Consider the following 21334-nt stretch of genomic DNA (forward strand, 5'->3'; position numbering starts at 1 on the left):
TACCAAAGAGTATGTAACTACTTCGTACAAGTACAACACTTTAAAACATTACAAAGAGTAAGCTATAACGTAAAGCTGTAACGAAACGAAAATGTTAATTAAATTTTTTCAGCTGATCGAAAACCTAGTTGATTTTATAAACAGGTTAGTCATACATTTAATAAATAAAAAAAAAACGACTCGTGTCTCTTTCGTTTCACCCAAAACATCCCTGAGCATTTCTCAAAATTTTTGACCATAGTCATAACGTCGATGTCCCACGTTTTTTTCCTTGATTACTTTATTACTATGGTGTTACAAGTTATATACATAATACTGTAACTGTATGGATATTAATAAAGTATCAGATAGTATTTTAAAAGAGTGTAAAAATTAAAAAGTTACTTTTAAAATTAATATTCTGATCTGATAAATACCGAAATTTTTGTAGTATGAATATAGTTTGTCCCATTTATGACCGCAATGATTTCGAACTCATTTATTTTCATTACATTCTAAGAAGTTCTACATATGTTATAGCTATATGTTCTTTTGGTTTCCATTACCATTAAACGCTAAACCTTGGATACCAAGTTTGTTATGCAAAAGTTGTGTTGAATCTTTGCGACTGTGAGCAAACAAAAAAGACCCACTTTAAAAGTACAAAGCTCCTATGACTTGGCGTCAACCATCCAACCATCGTAATGACTATTATTTCTGTTTAACGAAAATCATAGGAATAAACCACAAAAATGTCTCTAAGTGGATATATACAAACTTAAAATCTGCCATAAGACCAGTCTTGAGTATTAGTGACACATCAACATCACAGCATGCATATAAAACGGGTTGATAAAACAGCTCGTAAAAGCTCTTAACAAAGATGGCGAATGTTTCAAATACATTGAAAAAGTGTTTCCAAAATTGAGTAGTGAAAAAATCAAAGGTGGTATTTCCATGGCCCACAAATCAGGAAGTTGATAGATGATAAAAATTTTATCAACCATATGACAGCTGTCGAAAAATGTGCATGGGAAGAGTTTGCTTGGGTAGTGAGAAATTTTTTGGGCAATAGGAAGTCTGACGGCTACATTCAGCACGTTGAACAATTGCTGATACACTTCCAGCGGCTTGGATGCAACATGAGTATCAAGCTTCACTACCATCACAGCCATCTTGAATATTCCTGAAAATCTCGGTGACCTAAGCGAGGAACAAGCAGAGCGCTTTCAACAGGATATTCGCACTATGGAGGAGAGATATCAGGGGTACTGGAATGAACATATGATGGCTGATTATTGTTGGAGCATTCAAAATAGTACTCATAATACATCTCAAAATCCAAAAAAAGGAAATTTTCTTCTGAATAAATATATTTAATAAATTTTTATACTTAAACTATGTGCATTTTCAAAAAACCCTGTCACTTCGTAACTCCAAAACTAGAGCTGGTTCATAAAAACGGTACATATTTTTGAAATCAGCATGGAAATTCAGATTCATGTAAAAAATCTCATGCAACAGACATGCTGTATTCCTGTGTTATTGTTTGAAGGTATCTCCAGAACGGCTCAACGGAACTTCATGAAATTTGTAAGAACACATGGGCTAATTATGTATAATTTTTTTTAATCGCGCGCGAACGGAGTCACGTCCGACAGCTACTTTGACATTATTGAGAACTTCAATGCATCTGTTGTTACTTTGATCAGCTGCTATCTATTTTTCATACCCTTGTGTTAAAAAAGGAAAGTAAGGATGGGTAGGAGAAGTGTATTTGGCGGAAGAGGGAACACATTTTCTGAGCATCCCCTTCTCCATTGAATAGGATTATATAGGTAGGCAACGCATCTGCATTTGTGGATGTTTATAGTCAGGTGGCTGTTTGCTCGTTTGCCACCTTTTGATATAAAAAAAATACAGTTTTTTTTAATTGTTTTTATTTTTTTTATTTCACTTTCTCGAAGTTTATACTTTCCATGGGGTTGCGTCTAGATCGGGGACTGAACGGGACGTTTTCTGTAATTAAAAAAAAAAAAATTTATTAACACATTCACCGCCCATTCATACTGCGTGTTTGTGTCAATTAGTGAATATAGTGAAATTGAAAGTTACATTAGGACTGGATTAACCTTATAATCCTTCGTAATCTACGTCAAAGATAATTAATCCAATTAATAAATAAATTAAATAAAGAAACGTCAATTTATATTTTACTTTTTTTTATTTATTTTGTAAGTGAATCTTACTTATATAAATTCGAAACTTTAGACGGATTGATGGATGTTTGTTAGAAAGTAACGGATCTTTGTTAGTAAGTAACGGATCTTGATGAAATTTGACAGATGTAGAACATAGTCTGGAAGGATACATATGGTACTTATGAAGTTTTTTTTTTAAAATTACGGACGGAGTTACGGGCAACAGCTAGTTGTTAAATGAGGGTAGCTAATGTTAGAAAATTATGTAATAACATTTTTCATCAGAAATTGTTTTTGAATTTACGAGATTTTGCGTAATATCTCTGGTTAACTTACATAATTTTCGGGCACGTCACAACAGCATTCCGGGGTAAAAGATTCGCACTGTCCATAACGAACGCAGATTTCAGGATTACAAACGTGTACCGTGTCTATAAGGTTAACAGAAGCGAGTTATTAATGGCAAGGTGATCGGGTAGTGAAACACGACCATACAGAAGACATCCAACAACTGACAACTATAGCTATAGACTATAGATATAGGCTGGAGAGTTCGCTGCTTGGAATAAACAGCTTTTACTTCTTTAAGATTTCAAATCCTCCGTTACTGTCGACTATTTCTATATTATTAGTTCGAGTTTCCAACACCGCTACGAAATGGAACAGGCACAAAATACCATGGCTTGTAGCCAGTCCATTGGGTTATAAAGTCCAGTGCCCTTATATAATTTTGTAACTGCCAAAAGAACATTTTCTAAATTGATACTCTAGATGCCAAAGTTAAAAGAGTTTTTTTCTCAGATTGTTTAAATTTAAATAAAAAAACTACAAGAAAATATTCGTTAACAAATCGCTGATGTTATCTGTGTAGTGCAAAAATTGTACAAATATAGGGGAAAAAAATGATAAATATTGTTGATACAAACCTCTTTCGGGTCTCGGTTTCAGCGCGATTGTTGCTGAGGAAAATAACAATAATATTATAGTAGAAAAATAATAATACAATACGCCAAAGACATTAAATATATCAGATGTGACATTACGAACCAAACCGAATTCTAAAAGATGTACTAAGTACTGGTACAGTGTTTTTTCGTTGATTTCGCGCGGGGGGTAGCAGCCTCCTGGTCTTGAGAATTAAACTGGAATACCTACTAAACCCTCCATGTTCTTTGTCTGACAGGGCTGTGACATCTACGTTACTACTGGTACACTAACGGTTATCTATAAATGGACTCAAACACCAACTATAATTTCATATTTAATAAGATGCGATAGTATTTTCTGTATCTATTACTAATATAATGTTCGTAAGAATCCAGTGATACAGTACTACAACAAAACTGGACAGCAACTGACTTCAAGTACGCGCACAAATGTACACAGTGAGTGTAGTTTGTCGACAACAAAAAATAACATCGAGTGCGGACTTAATGTGCAGTGAGAACGCGGACAGTAGTAGTGGTCGCCGAATCAGAAAGAAGGTAGACTGATACGGCTATCTTTAACATTTTTTACACTACCGCACAACACCAGTCAACCCGTGAACATGGCGCATGCAACTATGCCGAAATATCGGGAGCTCAAACAGCCTAATCGTGGTAAGAATCCCGTTTCTTACGAGCAGTATATTAATATTATCTGCGATCTCTATAACTATCTAATACTTGTATGAAATCTCTGCAACAAACGTTACAGTAGAAAAATACTTAACGTAATTTATTACGTAATACAATATTACCTGGTTCTATTCTAGGAAAACGTGGTCATCATGAAATATGTAAATTCAAGTAATCCAAGTATATCTATACTAGTATGACATTGAGGAAAGATTTCTATGTATGTATGGAGGAATTTATTCGTTGAAACAAAACTACAAGATTTAAAAAATCTTATACCATTAACAAGTTACGTTGAAAGCTACATACTTCACTGAGATATATATGCTAGACTAGTATACTAGTAGTACTAGTAGTCGCCCGCGACTCCGTCCGCACGGGATTAAAAAAAAACAGTAAAGTAGCCTATGTGTTCTTAATATCCGTTGAGCCGTTCCGGAGATACCTTCAAACAAACATCCATCCATTCATCTATTCATCGAAACGTTCGCATTTATATTATTAATAAGATTTTTTTTTATATTTCGCGCAGAATAAGTCAATGGTAAAAACTAGTTTTTAATTAAATAAATTATACAGTAATTATTGAATGTAATTTAAAGGCGTCTCTTTTATTAATACACAATCCGACAAACAGAGGTACGCAGATTCAGTTAATTCTTACTTAATCAGTGCCTTAGTGTAGATAAATAAAAAAAACCTTTTAATTGTTCATTTAGATACATCTAAAATCTAAATCTTTCTATCGAGCGTCGATGGCTCAGGGGTTAAGCACTTGACTTGCAATCCGCAGGTCCTGGGTTCGAATCCCGCCATATACTAATGTGTTTTTCGATTTTCAATTTACATATGTACATTTATCCGACGTTCTTACGGTGAAGGAAAACATCGTGATGCTGCACATATCTGGGAAGAAATTCAAAGATATGTGTGAAGTCAACCAACCCGCACTAGGCTAGCGTGGTTAACTATGGCCTAATCACACCTAACTTGAGGTAGGCTCCATGCCCCTCGGTGGGGACGTATAGTGAGCTGATGAAGATGAAATCTTTCTCTAAGGCCAGAACGCATCTACACTTTATCTAGTGATCCGAATGTCTGCAGGCGTCGATAAGTTTTCTTAAAAAAAAACTGTTATAGGAAGCCCTTATTGGTGGTTATACAAGATGACAGAAATCGACAGTATTCATAACATTAGGCATGTTAAGTATATATATAATAATTAAATTTAATAACATACATACGAACAGTAGAGCTACCAAAATGGTGATTTTCAACATGGTGCCGTTTTCGCGCCAAATTTTCAAAGATTATAACAAAATGTCCGACGCACTGACATTTATATACAGATTGTAAATTTAAAATAAATTGTATTTTGTTTTTTTTTATTAAATCTTGATATTGTAATGAAATTAATAAGCAAAAAAATTATATAGTTATTTCACGCTTTATCATTTTTTGATTTGATGGAAAAATAATTCTACCAAGTACAAGAAAAATAGTTTTTTTAATAATCTAGAAAAAAGATTCGACAAGGATTTATTTTTTCATTAAAGTATACTGCTAAAAGTATCTATTTTAATTATTTTATTACTAGCTGTCGCCCGCGACTTCGTCTGCGCGGAATCATTATCCATCCATTCATCCATCTAAATTTTTTTAATCTTTCCTGTCATAAGAACCTTTACCTGACAATAACAAAAACACAACAAAAAAAAAGTGAAATCGGTCCAGCCGTTCACGCGTGATGGCGTGACCAAGGGATATGTTTGTATGGGAAATAGAAAAAGGCTGTTTTTAGGGTTTTCCCGGAAATTATTCGATTTTTTCTCGCCTTTTAAACCTTCCCTAGTCCTCCACAAACATTTCAAGACTAAGATAAGATAAATCCGTTCAGCTGTTCTCGAGTTTTAGTGAGACTAACGAACAGCAATTCATATAAATATATATAGATTGATCCAAAAATTATATATAGAAAGCAAATAAAATAATAATTATTCTACAAAGTCAATTAAAAATTGTATAATACAATTTTACGGATACCATCGATTATTTTAGTTCAAATCAGGAAAAATTGTTTTTTAAAATTACACATTCCAAGAAACTGTCCACTACTTCATTCGAGGGGAATTAAAAAAACTCATAATAAATACATGGATTATGTCAATCAGGGATTGTATAGCTTCCTTACCATGAAAGAGTTTTTTAATTCGGTTCAGTGAACCAGACAATCAAACCTTCTCTCTTTATAATAATTTATACATTATTATATACTAGTTGTGGGCCGCGACTTCGACAGCGCGAATTAAAAAAAACCTTACTGACCTATGTGTTCTTCCAGACTATGTTGTACAATTTATGTAAATTTTGCATGCAGATACCTTTTAACAAACATCCATCCATCAATACATCCAAACATTCGCATTTATAATTAACTAGCTAGATATCTTCAAACAAACATTCGCATTTTATATATATAAAAGAAAGTTGTGTTAGTTACACTATTTATAACTCAAGAACGGCTGAATTGATTTGACTGAAAATTAGTGGGCAGGTAGCTTAGAACCAGGAAACGGACATAGGATAATTTTTACCCCGTTTTCTATTTTTTATTCCGCGCGGACGGAGTCGCGGGTAAAAGCTAGTTTATAATATTAGTAAGATTCACTATATAAAGGTGAATTGTAGTGAAATAAATTTAATTTTACCCTTACAAGAATTAAGAATACAAGAAGTTACTAAAACGGAAAAAAATATGATATGATTAGTCATATTCCTTAAAATCTACAATCATTTCGAGAATATTTATCGCAAAATTGGTAAATGTTTCCTTGAATTGTGAACTATATCACATTTTGGAACAAAGTCACTAAAACAAACGTAGGTTGCATGCAGACTGCATGCAGACTGCGCATGTGTGACGTAAACATACAACCTATTCTCCGTGAAAAGTCAACAGTCACTTATTATTACTATAATGAATTATTTTAGTTGTTATCCTCTTTCCCTTCCCCCAATTTTCATATTAGGAATGGAAGTAAAAACGGATTTGTTGCAGTATATTTAGAGAAATCCCTTTTCTATAAAACCTTTCCTCTGTTTTTTAAAGGTAGGCAAGATATGAACATCTATATCTATCTATCTATATATATAGTCAGAAAGTCGTGTTAGTTACACTATTTATAACTCAAGAACGGCTGAATCGATTTGACTGAAAATTGGTGGGCAGGTAGCTTAGAACCAGGAAACGGACATAGGATAGTTTTTACCCCGTTTTCTATTTTTTATTCCGCGCGGACGGAGTCGCGGGTAAAAGCTAGTTATAATATATATAACTAGCTGTCGCCAACGACTCCGTCGTATTTAAAAAAAAAAACTTAATAAGTACCCTATATGTTCTTACAGACTATGTTCTACATCTGTGACAAATTTCATCAAAATTAGTTGAGCCATTCTGGAGATACCTTCAATCAAACATCCATCCATCTAAACATTCGCATGTATACACACACATCAAAAAAGTCTAAGCAACACATACTATTTCAAATTATTAATCAATTATTATATAATTTCATACCAAGTAGGTAATACCTATGTAAACTTTTTTGATCTAGCTGGCTGATTGTAAAAAAAATTGAGGATTATTTGTTTTTTTTTTTAGAAATTTTACAGCGTTTTCTTTCATCATCATCATCATCATCATCAACCTGCCCTTATCCCTATGTAGGGTCGGCACAGTATGTACTACTCCTCCATACATCTCTATCAGCCGTCATATCTGAATTTACCCCCTTCTTACGCATATCCTCTTTCACACAATTTTGCTTATTAAAATTTAGTAATCTGTATCAATTTCATGATTAAAACAATACTTTGAAAAAAGTTTTGAACAAATTTGGATTTTGAGACATCTTTTACGTTATGGAGCGACGCGACGTCATTTGAACGCAACAGATGAAGTGACAACAACTCGAAAACTGATAAATTTAATAAAATTTCATTGGAAGCAATTGCCGTAGGATAACATGAAGTATAACACAGTAATAGTCTCATCGATTCTATGAATAATTGCAGTATCATCGATTCTATGAATAATTGATGCTAGCAAGTTCTCCATAACAGAGGAGGTATTTATTGCTGTGTATTAAGTTATGCTATTTTTGTTCATTTAATTTTAGTTTAAGTTTAGTTGATTAGGCACCTTACTTTGTACTACGTACATACATTACTTACTCGTAGTTATTGTTAACTAGCTTTTGCCCGCGACTCCGTCCGCGCGGAATAAAATATAGAAAACGGGGTAAAAATTATCCTATGTCCGTTTCCTGGTTCTAAGCTATCTGCCCACCAATTTTCAGTCAAATCAGCCGTTCTTGAGTTATAAATAGTGTAACTAACACGACTTTCTTTTATATATATATATATAGATAGAGATTATTAAAAACATGCAACAAATTCAGGCGTAATTCTATAATTTTCTAAAGTATTTATTTATTTTTATTTATTTTAAGTATGTATTTATTTCCTTTTAGCCACGTTACGCGCATCGCGAATCTTACCAATATTTTAAACAACAATTTGTACTTACATAGTGAGAGTGGCAAGAAAATCTCAATGAAAATCTGAACATAAGTTCCTTACGGTTCAGGACTTTATAATATGACTCACTGCACATCACAAAACAACACTGATTATAAATATTTTGCCGCAACTTCTTGCCACTCCGAGTATCCCTTTCAGACTGGTAGTCAGACTGACGCATAGAACAGAATACAGAACAGAACAGAGAACAGAAAACAGAACAGACAGAAAACAGAACAGAAAACAGAACAGAACAGAAAACAGAACAGAACACAGAACAGAACAAAGAACAGTACAAAGAACAGAACACAGAACAAAACACAGAACAGAACAAAGAACTGAACAAAGAATAGAACAAAGAACAGAACACAGAACAAAACACAGCACAGAACAAAGAACTGAACAAAGAATAGAACAAAGAACAGAACACAGAACAGAACAAAGAAAAGAACAATGAACAGAAAACAGAACAGAACACAGAAAAGAACACAGTACAGAACAATGAACAGAAAACAGAACAGAACACAGAACAGAATTTTTTTAATTGTTTTTATTTCTGTTCTGTTCTGTTTATGTTATGTTCAGTTCTGTGTTCTGATCTGTTCTCTTCTGCTTCTGCTTCTGCTTTTGCGTTTGCTTCTGCTTCTGCTTCTACTTCTACTTCTTGTTCTAATTCTGCTTCTTGTTCTACTTTGTACTGCTACTTCTGCTTCTTGTTCTAGTTTTACTTCTTCTTCTGCTTCTTGTTCTACATTAACTTATACTTCTACTTCCACTTCTACTTCTTATTCTTTTTCTAGTTCTACTTCTTGTTCTATTTCTGCTTCTTGTTCTTGTTCTACTTTATACTTCTTCTTCTGCGTCTTGTTCTAGGTCTACTTTTGCATCTGCTGTGCTTTGCGTACTGTAACTAGAAAAGTCTAATGTGATAACGATCGCCATCTGTAGAATTTGATGTGTTTCTGTTTACTAAACTAAAGATTGGGCTCCGAACAGAGGATAAGTTCAGTAGTTCAACAACCGCTTTTTGCATAGATGTCTTAAATTAAAAATATACATATTTATATATTTATACATAGTTGTTGCCCGCGACTACGTCCGTGCGGAATTAAAAAACGTAATAAGTTGCCTATGTGTTCTTTCAGACTATGTCCTACATATGTGCAAAATTTTATCAAGATCTGTTGAGACGTTCCGGAGATAAGTTCAAACATCCATCCATCTAAACTTTCGCTTTAGTAATATTAGTAAGTAATAATTGAGATGATAACGTGATGTATATATATCGTCACAAGATTTTCATATATATAAGAAGATACTAGCTGTGCCCGCGACTTCGTCCGCGTGAAATACTATTTTGGGTAGCATTTTTTTTGAGCTAATTATTTTATTTAACCAACGTGCTATGCTTTGATGTATGTAGAAGAACATAGAAAGAGGTGTGCCCGAACCGCGCCAAATGTAGGTCCTGGGTCTCTGCCTACCCCTCTGGGTTACGGGTCGAGAATTATGTTGTTGTTGTTTTTTTTACTTAAACTTATAAAAAATGCCAAAAAATATTAAACTTACAAAATATTCACATAAACATCTTCCCATACAAACTTTCATCCCCTATTCCGTTTTGTTATATTGCAACCTTGAGGGTAAAACTTTTACAAATTTCAAATTTCATATTTATTTATATCAAATCAGCAGCCTAAAAAATAAGTTTCAAGCTTCTAACTGTAAAAATGACGATAATTCCATACAAACTTTCACCCCCACGTTCAACCCCTTGCAAACCCTTTTTCGCGCTGTAAAGTAGTCTTTATCCTTTCTCGGGCTCTAAACTAAATATTTGTAACGGTAACAGCAAAACATATTGAACAAAACATTCAACAAAATCTAAAATATTCCCAAACAAAATTTCATCCCTAATTGTTATTTAGCACGCTTAAGAGTAAACTTTTTCAAATATTGAATATTAATTTCTTTATATCAAATTAGCAGCCTCAAAAATAAGTTTCAAGCTTCTAACTGTAAAAGAAGACGATACTTCCATACAATTTTCCACCCCCTCTTTCAACCCCTTACAACCCCCTTTTCGCGTTAAAATGTAGCCTACGTCTTTCCTCAGGCTCTAGACTCAATATTGGCAAGGATAACAGCAAAACATATTAAACAAAACATTCACCAAAACCGAGCATATTGCCAATCAAAATTTCATCCCCTATTGTTATTTAGCACCCTTGGGGGTAAATTTTTTACAAAAATTTAATTTCATATTTATTTATATAGAATTAGCAACCTCAAAAATAAGTTTCAAGCTTCCAACTGTAAAAATGACGATAATTCCATACAAACTTTCACCCCCACGTTCAACCCCTTGCAAACCCTTTTTCGCGTTAAAATGTGCCCTATGTCCTTCCTCAGGCTCTAGACTAAATATTGGTAAGGGTAATAGCAAAACATATTAAAGAAAACATTCAACAAAACCGAATATATTGCCAAACAAAATTTCATCCCCTATTGTTATTTAGCACCCTTGGGGGTAAAATTTTTCCAAAAATTTAATTTCATATTTATCTTTATCAAATTAGCCTTGAAAATAAGTTTCAATCTTCTACCTGTAAAAATGACGATAATTCCATACAAACTTTCACCCCCACTTTCAACCCCTTACAACCCATTTTTCGCGTTAAAATGTAGCCTATGTCCATCCTCAGGCTCTAGACTAAATATTGGTAAGGGTAATAGCAAAACATATTAAAGAAAACATTCAACAAAACCGAATATATTGCCAAACAAAATTTCATCCCCTATTGTTATTTAGCACCCTTGGGGGTAAAATTTTTCCAAAAATTTAATTTCATATTTATCTTTATCAAATTAGCCTTGAAAATAAGTTTCAATCTTCTACCTGTAAAAATGACGATAATTCCATACAAACTTTCACCCCCACTTTCAACCCCTTACAACCCATTTTTCGCGTTAAAATGTAGCCTATGTCCATCCTCAGGCTCTAGACTATCTGTGTACAAAATTTCATTTAAATCGGTTCAGTAGTTTTTGCGTGAAAGCGAGACAGACAGACAGACAGAGTTACTTTCGCATTTATAATATTAGTAAGGATTTCGTCGGCTTGTACAAGTTTGTGCAATCACTTATCTGGTCAATAGCCAGTCGCCCTTGGAGAGTGAGCGTGTGAACAAGCCAGTTGTTAATATTACAAAAATAATTTAAAAAGTTAATACAAAGTAAAATGCAGTAAGTCATATTTTAATATATTATATTTTTTGTGATTCGATTCTTTGGTGCTTTTTTGTTGTCTTATTTTAGGAGTAAGTAAAGTGGTTATTTAACAAGTATGTACGAGTACTTAAAAGGATGTCTCAACCTAAAATATATTTATAATAATTTTGTTTTGAAATAATAAAAAAACACAATGATTTAGCAAGTTTTTTCTGATTCTGATTTATCAGATTTTTTTTTTTATAAAATCGGCAATGTATTTTAACAGTTTCCTTAACAATATTAAAAAAATCTTTTTCAATTAATACTTCCATTACTGTAGACTGACGAAATTTTAGTGTTATTTTTCAATAGTATTATTTTTAAGTAATATCTTTGTGTACTCTTCAATATTAACTGTGTTAATTTTCAAATTCTTCTTTTCCCGCCTTAAAAAAAGGATACAAAAATTTTCACTTAACAAATGAATATAATAATAGTTAATTTAAATCAAATAAACGTTTAACTTGTGAGACATTGTTATTTGCATTCGCAAGGTTACTCGTATCCGTACTAAAGGTTATCAATATAAGTTATTAGTTAGTTATTTGAAGCATTGTATCCAATGACCGAATAAACGATCTCTTTTTGCTTGTCTAAAGTACAGTCGTCATCAGTCGCGGTGTTCCACCCAAATCGTCAATAGTTAAAAAGTTCTGTACATCTGAAAGCGATATAATTCAGTTAATTTTGTGGCAATATTTATGTCTCTAATTAATCAACACATTGATATCATTCTAAATTTTTATTTGCAAGAAGGAGATAGTTGCATCTCACAAGTAAAAATCTGTAACCGAAACACCGTAAACTAACGTGACTGTACTTTGAATTATAATCGTAATAGATTTGTTTTGAATATAAAACACCAGTACGGCAACTAAAATATTTTTATTCATTGTTAAGTCATTTATATTAAACTATGTACATATTTACACTAAAATTCAATAAAACTAATAATTACTATTCCGTTGTTAAGTTCCCGCGCTCTATTCTCCTACTACTTTTTACCTATATTAGAGTTTTATTACAAAAGGCAAAGGTTTTGATTGCCAGAATGCCACCTCTTTGGCAGAACACAAACTCCATCTGTCAAAGAGAGGGATTACATAATTACGAGTACATCAACACTTTGTTCTTCATCTTTCAATCACTTACAGTTGGTTTCTGAGACCAAGATCTCTGTATAAAACATATCTTCATCCCTGTCTTTAACATAACGAAAATAACAATATCACTTAAATTGATTTCCGATCGTTTTGTAGGTTCGTGAAGAGTATACTAATTTTATCAATAAGTTGTTTGACTTTAGCCAAAGTGGAAATTGACTATAACACTTTACCATTGATCATAAAAGGATATCTCGACAAAAATACCCCGGATTTTTCGTCCCGCATAGGTGAAACAAAAGGTTAGTTAATTTTTTTTTATATTATAAGACGGTAAACGTGCATGAGGCCACTTGAATTCGCCGAAATGAACATTGACGCCGATATGGACATCCGCGATTGCAAATGCGTTGCCTACCTTCTATCGACGGAGGAAGAGAAGCACGGAAAGAGTATATTTCCCTTCCTACGCGTCCCCTCCGCTATTAAATTCACTTCCCCTTCATATCCTATACTTATAAGAAAAGAGTAGAAAGGGAAAGAGGACTAAAATTGAGCCTCCAGAACGCGCACTCATCAGACTGTACGCGGAATGAATTCCACTAAAGGCCTGTTTTATGGTCGTGGTATTTCAGAAGATGAGCCAATTTGTGCAATAGATGTTGTTGGCGTCTACCACTATTAAAATATATAGTTCACTAGCAAATCTTGTACTCCATTATATGTATATCATGTATAATTTGCTTAACTAAATAGTTGACTTCTCATATTGCATCATCACCGCTCGCATTAGAATGACGTTTGTGTAGACATAACATTTGTTCCTAAAGTTTTAAACAAAAGTATAAATATGACCTTACTAGCTGTCGCCTAAGGAAACTTTTGGTTTGGCACGTCGTGTGCGGACATAAGCATTTTTTTCACGAGCCAACTCAAGAGTCGCGTATTTCTGACAAAGATGTTTAATCTACTAGCTGTTGCCTGTGACTCAGTCCGCGCGGAATTAAAAAAAAAAACTTAATTAGTAGCCTATGTGTTCTTCTTGACTATGTTCTACATCTGTGCCAAATTTCATCAAGATCCGTTGTTCCATTCTGGAGATACCATCAAACAAACATCCATCTATCCATACATCCAAACATTTATAATATTAGTAAGATAAATGTTTTTTTTTTCAGATGATCAAATGGATGTAGCATACCTCATAGGAAATGCAACAATAGATATATTGAAAGATGCAAATCTAATTAGTAAGTAATATTTTAAGATTAAATCACCTCTGAACCGATCTTAAAGTTCACTCACATATACTTGAACCGTTGAGCTGTGGATCGACAATTAATTGGCAGCTCACAGCTCATCGCGATTTAATGAAACTATGCAGTTATAAATTGAGCTGAACCGCGAACCGGTTCACTGATCTGCTTCACATATGTGAGCCGTATTTTTTTTTTGACCAGAGCGGAATGCTTAATGCATACTCCGTGCCTCGGGGCAGACACGCGAGTTATGTGGGATTCTCTCCCCGAATGGGAGCATACCCACTAAACCCCTCTGTTCCCTCAAGGCCATAATGTGGGGCGCCACGGGATCGCGTGAGCTTGCCACCGCGACGCCCCAGACCTCCAAGTCTACTAAAATAGGATCTAATTTTTTAATTAGCGATAAATACATATTATTAAAACCTATTTTAAATGAATGCCCAATGGTTGGTTTTTGAAACCAAAAATTCCACGATCTCCAAAATTTTATGGTCTCGGAAACCAACGATAAATCTTGTAAACATCTAACGTCAGATTTCATTGACGGCGTTATCATTTTCTAATCCATAATGACCATATAATCATAGACAAAATGCGCATTTTAATAGAACTCGTAAATTTCAAAATATTTTTGGTGTCATTTTTTCTCACGAAAATATATATAACTTTAACTTTTTTTTATTTAGTCTTTTTATTCCTATATTTGGACCCCTTTCGGAGTATATGCCTCCTCCAACCTTTTCCACCTGTCCCTATCTCTTCCCTGTTTGATACAATCTCTTCCCACCTCTTATACTAATATCGTCTTCCCAACGTTGTTTTAGTTTTCGGACTTTTCTTGCGCCTGATGAACCTTTCCATTTGGCGGTTTCTGCTGTCCACCTTCTAACATTAACTACCATTATTATATTATTACATTCACTATTCACTATTAATTTCATATCACTTAAATTTATCTCACAATTTCCACAAATTAACTGAAAATGTGAAATATAGTAATGGCCGCCATGTTTAGAATAAAACTCGCCTTACTTTGTAAATAGATAATGTCAACGTTTGAAACAAATAAATATGTTTTCTTTAGATGATGACGAATATCTCGGCGCAAAGCTTATGAACATCAAAAATGCAGAAACCGAAGAGGAACTTACAAACACAAACTTTGATTTTACGACCAAAGGTATGACCCTACTTGATATACTACGGGACTGATATAAAGGTTATTCAAATCTGTTATCAAAATAAAACCTTCTTTGTGTCATTTAAAATTAAAATTATGTCTTAACGCGCACTTGTTACAAAATTCATTGTAGACTACGAAAAAAAGTGTGAAGTTAGTTTAACATGAGGAACGAACGAGAGTGACTCTTACGCTACCAAAGGTTTGAAACAATCACAAAGTCAAAATTATTTGAAAGCACGTCGATGACCTCATTTAAAATCCCTTTAGAAAATTGGCACGTTGATACGTAAAGGTTCGCCATTCCTGTCATAGAGCTAAAAGCTTCACTAATCATAGATTTCTGAGACTGAAATCCCGATGTAAAAATTATCTCTGTTTTGTCAAAGATAGTGGGAGGGATGACAATTTTTTTTATATACAGAGATTTTGGTCTCAAAAATCAACGGTAAGAAAATAGATATTTTGATGTTTTGAAGCTGTCCAAAAAGGGTTTTTGCCTTAAAAATATCTTTTTTTACAGGCTTTACCGAAGTGACTTCACTCGTCCCGTAGTTTAGGAATGAATGTATCAAACAAATATTGTTTATAGAATTCTGGCTGATGTTATCTTAATTTTTTAATTTTAGATCCCATCGATGAAGAAAATGTAAAATTTTCGGCGCCAAAAGTTATGATCGAAGATAAATATACTGAAACTATAGATAAAAAATCAACTAAAGGTACAGTAAACTGTTGCAATAAAAAATAACACTTTTTTATCTTACTAGCCTAACTTAATAATTTATCATTTAATATTTAATAATTTAACTAACCTTAAATAAATTATTTTTGATAAATTTTGAAAAAAAAAACACTGGCGCGTAAACCTCAAAGACAACATGATAAAAATTAAGTCGAAAGATTTATTTGTTAAAGAAATCAAGAAAAGAAAAAAATATGTATATAAAATCGAAGGATAAATTAAATAAAAGCGTAGTTTTTAATTTTTGTAACTATTTTTCAAAGTAGCAACATTTTTATTTTTATAAAAAAAAATACACCAATTTTTTTTTACAGATAATGACAACGACGCGGAAACGAGTTTCTTGTTGCAAAATATGTACAATTTAAAGTCTTCTAGTAAAGATGCATCGAATAAAGGTTTTTTTACTTTTTACATTACTGTATGTCACCGATAAATCTCGAATACCAGTTTATAATTTGCCTAGGCAAATCGTAAGGCATACTTTAAACCTGGTGATGTGTAGGTTATCATTTCGATCGATATATCCCGAACCCAATAATTGGTCCGTAAAATCTATCTTTTATAGTAAGTATAAGGGGGTCAAACGAGCAAACGGCCACCGGATTCCAGCATAGAAGTGACCGCGTTACCTACCTTTAATCAACAAAGGAGGAGACGCACAGAGAGGTATTATCTATGCGTTCCTTTCGCCGCCAAATTCACCTTTCCATCCTTTCTTTGTACGAAAAGAGTGTAAAGGGGAAGAGTTCATCAGACGCAACGCAGAATGACTTCCACATAACGCGTGTCTTCTGTGTGTTCATGGTTTAAAAGATGTTATTGCGCGTTGCTACCATTGTGTCAATATTGATTTATTATATTTCTTTGTTACTAGTTTAAGTACTAAATATATTTTTTAATACTTTGTAAGGGAAGGATTAGAAAAAGTAATCGATCGTGTCTTTAATAGATCGGGTTTATTGATTTTTATTGGGAACCTTAAATTATTTAAATTGAAATTTATATATAATAAAAACAAAATACTTCGAAATTGGTTATTGGGTTTGGTCGGTGAAATTTTGTCAGACTTCCGCCTTCATGCTCCGAAAAGGTCACATAACAATTTCATTTTTACATGTATTAAAAGAATACTATGAACTTCACGTTTAAATTATCATATGACAGCAGAATTATCAATGTTTTCGCAATTCGATCTTTTGCCCTCTTGTTATCATATACGATAAAAGAAGTCTTTTGATTTGGCACGTCGTTTGTTGACATGTACACTTAATTCACGTGCCAACTCAAACGTATATATCTACCATAAATATTAGGTCCTTACATATGAAATTGGCGTTTTGTATGGGAGGAACAAAAAGTCGAATATTTTTAATATAATATATTTAATTAATCAAAGTATGAACCATTATTTTCTATGCACTTTTGCCATCTCATAGGTAGTTCATTGATCCCTTTACTAAAAAACCAGTCGGACGGGAATCGATAAAATCTTTGAAGGCGATTTGGACTGCCCCATCGGAGTTGAATTTTTTCCCTTGCAAGAAGTTATCCAAATTTCGAAAAAAATGGTAATCTGTTGGAGCAAGGTCCGGGGAGTACGGAGGATGTCTTAGACTTTCCAATTGAAGCTCTTCTAATTTAGTAGCCGTCTGTTGCGCAGTGTGTGGTCTAGCGTTGTCGTGAAGCAGCAGTGGCGTGGAGCGATTGACCAGCCTAGGTTGTTTAGCCGCTAGCTTTTCCATCATGGTTTGCAATTGCTGACAATAGACATCAGCCGTAATAGTCTGGCCAGATTTGAGAAAACTGTAATGAACAATACCGGCACTAGTCCACCAAACGCTTACAAGTAACTTTTTTGGGGTTAATTTTCGCTTGGGGCAGGATTTGGCTGGCTGGCCAGGATCCAACCATTGCGCTGAGCGCTTCCGATTATCGTAAAGAACCCATTTTTCATCACAGGTAATGATTCGATTTAAAATACCTTCATTATTGTGCCGGTTTAGTAATGCAACGCAATAGTCGACGCGCGTTTGCCGGTTTGCTTCAGTCAATTCGTGAGGTACCCACCTTTCAAGCTTTTTAATCTTCCCAATTTGCTTCAAGTGAATTAAAACAGTTTTATCACTAACATCGCAGCCTGCAGCTAACTCGGACGTGGTTTGCGATGGATCCGCTTCCACAATAGCCTTCAACTCTTCATTATCAACTTGAGTCTCAGGCCGTCCACGGGGCTCGTTCTGCAGATCGAAATTTCCAGAACGAAAACGTTGGAACCAAAAACGAACTGTGTTTTCTTTTGCAACACGACCGCCATACACATCATTCACCCTTCGAGTCGTTTCCGCAGCACTTGTGCCACGGCGGAACTCGTACTCGTAAATAATGCGATATTTTAAATTTCCATTTTGTAAAATGAGTGACGCAAACAGAAAAAAACAGAAGAAAAAAAACAAATGAATGACGGTCATCGAACCACAAATACATGAGTCTATAGCTGTACAAATTTGAATTTGGAATTCCTTACCAAAGAGGAGAAATTCGTGATTAAAGTGGCTAGGACGAAAAACGCCAATTTCATATGTAAGGACCTAATATATAACCTACTGTCGCCCGCGTGTCCGTCCGCACAACATTAAAAAAAGTTAATAAGTAGTCTGTGTTCTTATTATGTGTTCTGCCAGACCATGTTCTACATCTATGCCAAATTTCATCAAGATCCGTTGAGCCGTTTTGGAGATTCAAAAAAACATCCATCCATCTATACATCCAAATATCTCTTCCCTGTTTGATACAATCTCTTCCCACCTCTTATACTAATATCGTCTTCCCAACGTTGTTTTAGTTTTCGGACTTTTCTTGCGCCTGATGAACCTTTCCATTTGGCGGTTTCTTCTGTCCACCTTCTAACATTAACTACCATTATTATATTACTACATTCACTATTCACTATTAATTTCATATCACTTAAATTTATCTCACAATTTCCACAAATTAACTGAAAATGTGAAATATAGTAATGGCCGCCATGTTTAGAATAAAACTCGCCTTACTTTGTAAATAGATAATGTCAACGTTTGAAACAAATAAATATGTTTTCTTTAGATGATGACGAATATCTCGGCGCAAAGCTTATGAACATCAAAAATGCAGAAACCGAAGAGGAACTTACAAACACAAACTTTGATTTTACGACCAAAGGTAAGACCCTACTTGATATACTACGGGACTGATATAAAGGTTATTCAAATCTGTTATCAAAATAAAACCTTCTTTGTGTTATTTAAAATTAAAATTATGTCTTAACGCGTCACTTGTTACAAAATTCATTGTACACTATGAAAAAAAGTGTGAAGTTAGTTTAATATGAGGAACGAACGAGAGTGACTCTTACGCTACCAAAAGTTTGCAATAATCATCATCATCGTCATCAACAGCTTTTATCTGCCCACTGCTGGGCATAGGCCTTTCCCAATGCCTTCCACAGTAAGCGGTCCTCCGCCTTTCGCATCCAACAACTTCGACGAAGGAGGACGCCCCACACTCCTAGTCCCCTGCCGTGGTCTCCATTCTAAGACCTTTCTTCCCCATCTGGCGTCGTTGGCCCGACAGATGTGACCGGCCCATTGCCATTTCAGCCTACTGACTCGGAGAATTGTATCGTTTACATTGGTTCTCCGTCGAATTTCTTCGTTCCGGATTTTATCCCGTAGAGAAACACCGAGCATAATTCTCTCCATCGCCCGCTGAGCGACTTTTAACTTATAGGCTAGCCCCGCCGTCAAAGTCCAGGTCTCCGCAAATAATCACAAAGTCAAAATTATTTGAAAGCACGTCGATGACCTTATTTAAAATCCCTTTAGAAATTTGGCACGTTGATACGTAAAGGTTCGCCATTCCTATCATAGAGCTAGCTAAAATAGATATAGAAAATAGATATTTTGATGTTTTGAAGCTGTCCAAAAAGGGTTTTTGCCTTAAAAATATATTTTTTACAGGCTTTACCAAAGTGACATCACTCGTCCCGTAGTTTAGGAATGAATGTATTGATACAAATATTGTTTATAGAATTCTGGCTGATGTTATCTTAATTTTTTACTTTTAGATCCCATCAATGACGAATATGTAAAATTTTTGGCGCCAAAAACGATGATCGAAGATAAATATACTGAAATTATAGATAAAAAATCAACTAGAGGTACAGTAAACTGTTGCAATAAAAAATAACACTTTTTTTATAACCTTAAATAAATTCTTTTTGATAAATTTTGAAAAAAAAAACACTGGCGCGTAAGCCTCAAAGGCACAGATGATAAAAATTAAGTCGAAAGATTTATTTGTTAAAGGAATCAAGAAAAGAAAAATTTAAATCGAAGGATAAATTAAATAAAAGCGTAGTTTTTAAATTTTGTAACTATTTTTCAAAGTAGCAACATTTTTATTTTCATAAATGATGACAACGACGCGGAAACGAGTTTCTTGTTGCAAAATATGGACAATTTAAAGTCTTCTAGTAAAGATGCATCGAATAAAGGTTTTTTTACTTATTACATTACTTAGTATATTTCACCGACAAATCTCGCACACCAATTTATAATTTGCCTAGGCAAATCGTAAGGCATACGTAAGATCTTAGAGTTACTACACAACATATTTTTGTATGTTTTAGCATTCGAAACAACTAACCACTTAGTTAAAATATAAATTGTTTGATTCCAGAGGCTGAATTTTTGGTGTCCCAATATGTCATGAGTCGCGGTGTTTAAATTATATTAGATTTAGACCGAAAATTTCAATTATAGGTAAATATTTATTATCATTGTTACAAAACCAACTAAAATATAGAATTATTTAATTTCATAACAAGACTTGAAAGATTTTTATTCTTTTCTTTTTATTTAAATGTTGCAGTATATATTCTTTCAGACAAATTACAAACAATCGGAATTCACGATCATTTGACATACATTTTTAAATATCGGTCGCCATATTTATTTGATAATGTAAGATAAAAACTAGACTGTCATCATTGTAACCATAAACACAACAGTTTTTTTTTTCAGAAAGCATAAGAACAAAGCAGACTCTAAAATGAACCGGATACGGAGAGTGAACTATTACTTACGGATATGTTCCAAGTGTCAGGGTCAAAAATATATAGTATCTACATACATTTATGTAGGGTGGTAAACCCCATTTTTTACGTAATAATGTTTTATTTTTACTTTTATAATTCGAAAAAATCTTATATAAAAAAGAGAATACGATGTTTGAGCGCAAGAGGGTGTCAGTAATGTCAAAAATCATTATTAGCTTACGTCCCTGCTGAAGGGTTTATAGCCTACCCTAAGTTAGAGATGACTAGGTCATAGTAATTCCTAACTGTCAAAA

General features: G+C 33.8%; 1 protein-coding gene and 1 long non-coding RNA gene across 2 annotated transcripts; one reads left to right on the plus strand and one right to left on the minus strand.

Moving 5' to 3' along the window:
- Window positions 1-1919: 1919 nt before the first annotated feature.
- Window positions 1920-5136, minus strand: LOC106708134. Its single transcript, XR_001356883.2, has 4 exons — window positions 5040-5136; window positions 3107-3139; window positions 2517-2611; window positions 1920-1998 (listed from the first exon to the last, which is right to left on the minus strand). It is a non-coding gene; the product is annotated as an uncharacterized LOC106708134 (long non-coding RNA).
- A 6360-nt stretch (window positions 5137-11496) lies between these two features.
- On the plus strand, window positions 11497-20744 carry LOC106708132. The gene is made up of 9 exons (XM_045684963.1): window positions 11497-11626; window positions 12913-13058; window positions 13935-14006; window positions 15103-15198; window positions 15828-15920; window positions 16258-16341; window positions 19049-19144; window positions 20049-20141; window positions 20663-20744. The coding sequence occupies exons 1-9, from the start codon at window positions 11622-11624 to the stop codon at window positions 20707-20709; spliced, it is 732 nt and encodes a 243-aa protein (XP_045540919.1). The 5' UTR covers window positions 11497-11621; the 3' UTR covers window positions 20710-20744.
- Window positions 20745-21334: the final 590 nt, after the last annotated feature.

Source organism: Papilio machaon, chromosome 28, assembly GCF_912999745.1.
Source record: "Papilio machaon chromosome 28, ilPapMach1.1, whole genome shotgun sequence".
Taxonomy (NCBI): domain Eukaryota; kingdom Metazoa; phylum Arthropoda; class Insecta; order Lepidoptera; family Papilionidae; genus Papilio; species Papilio machaon.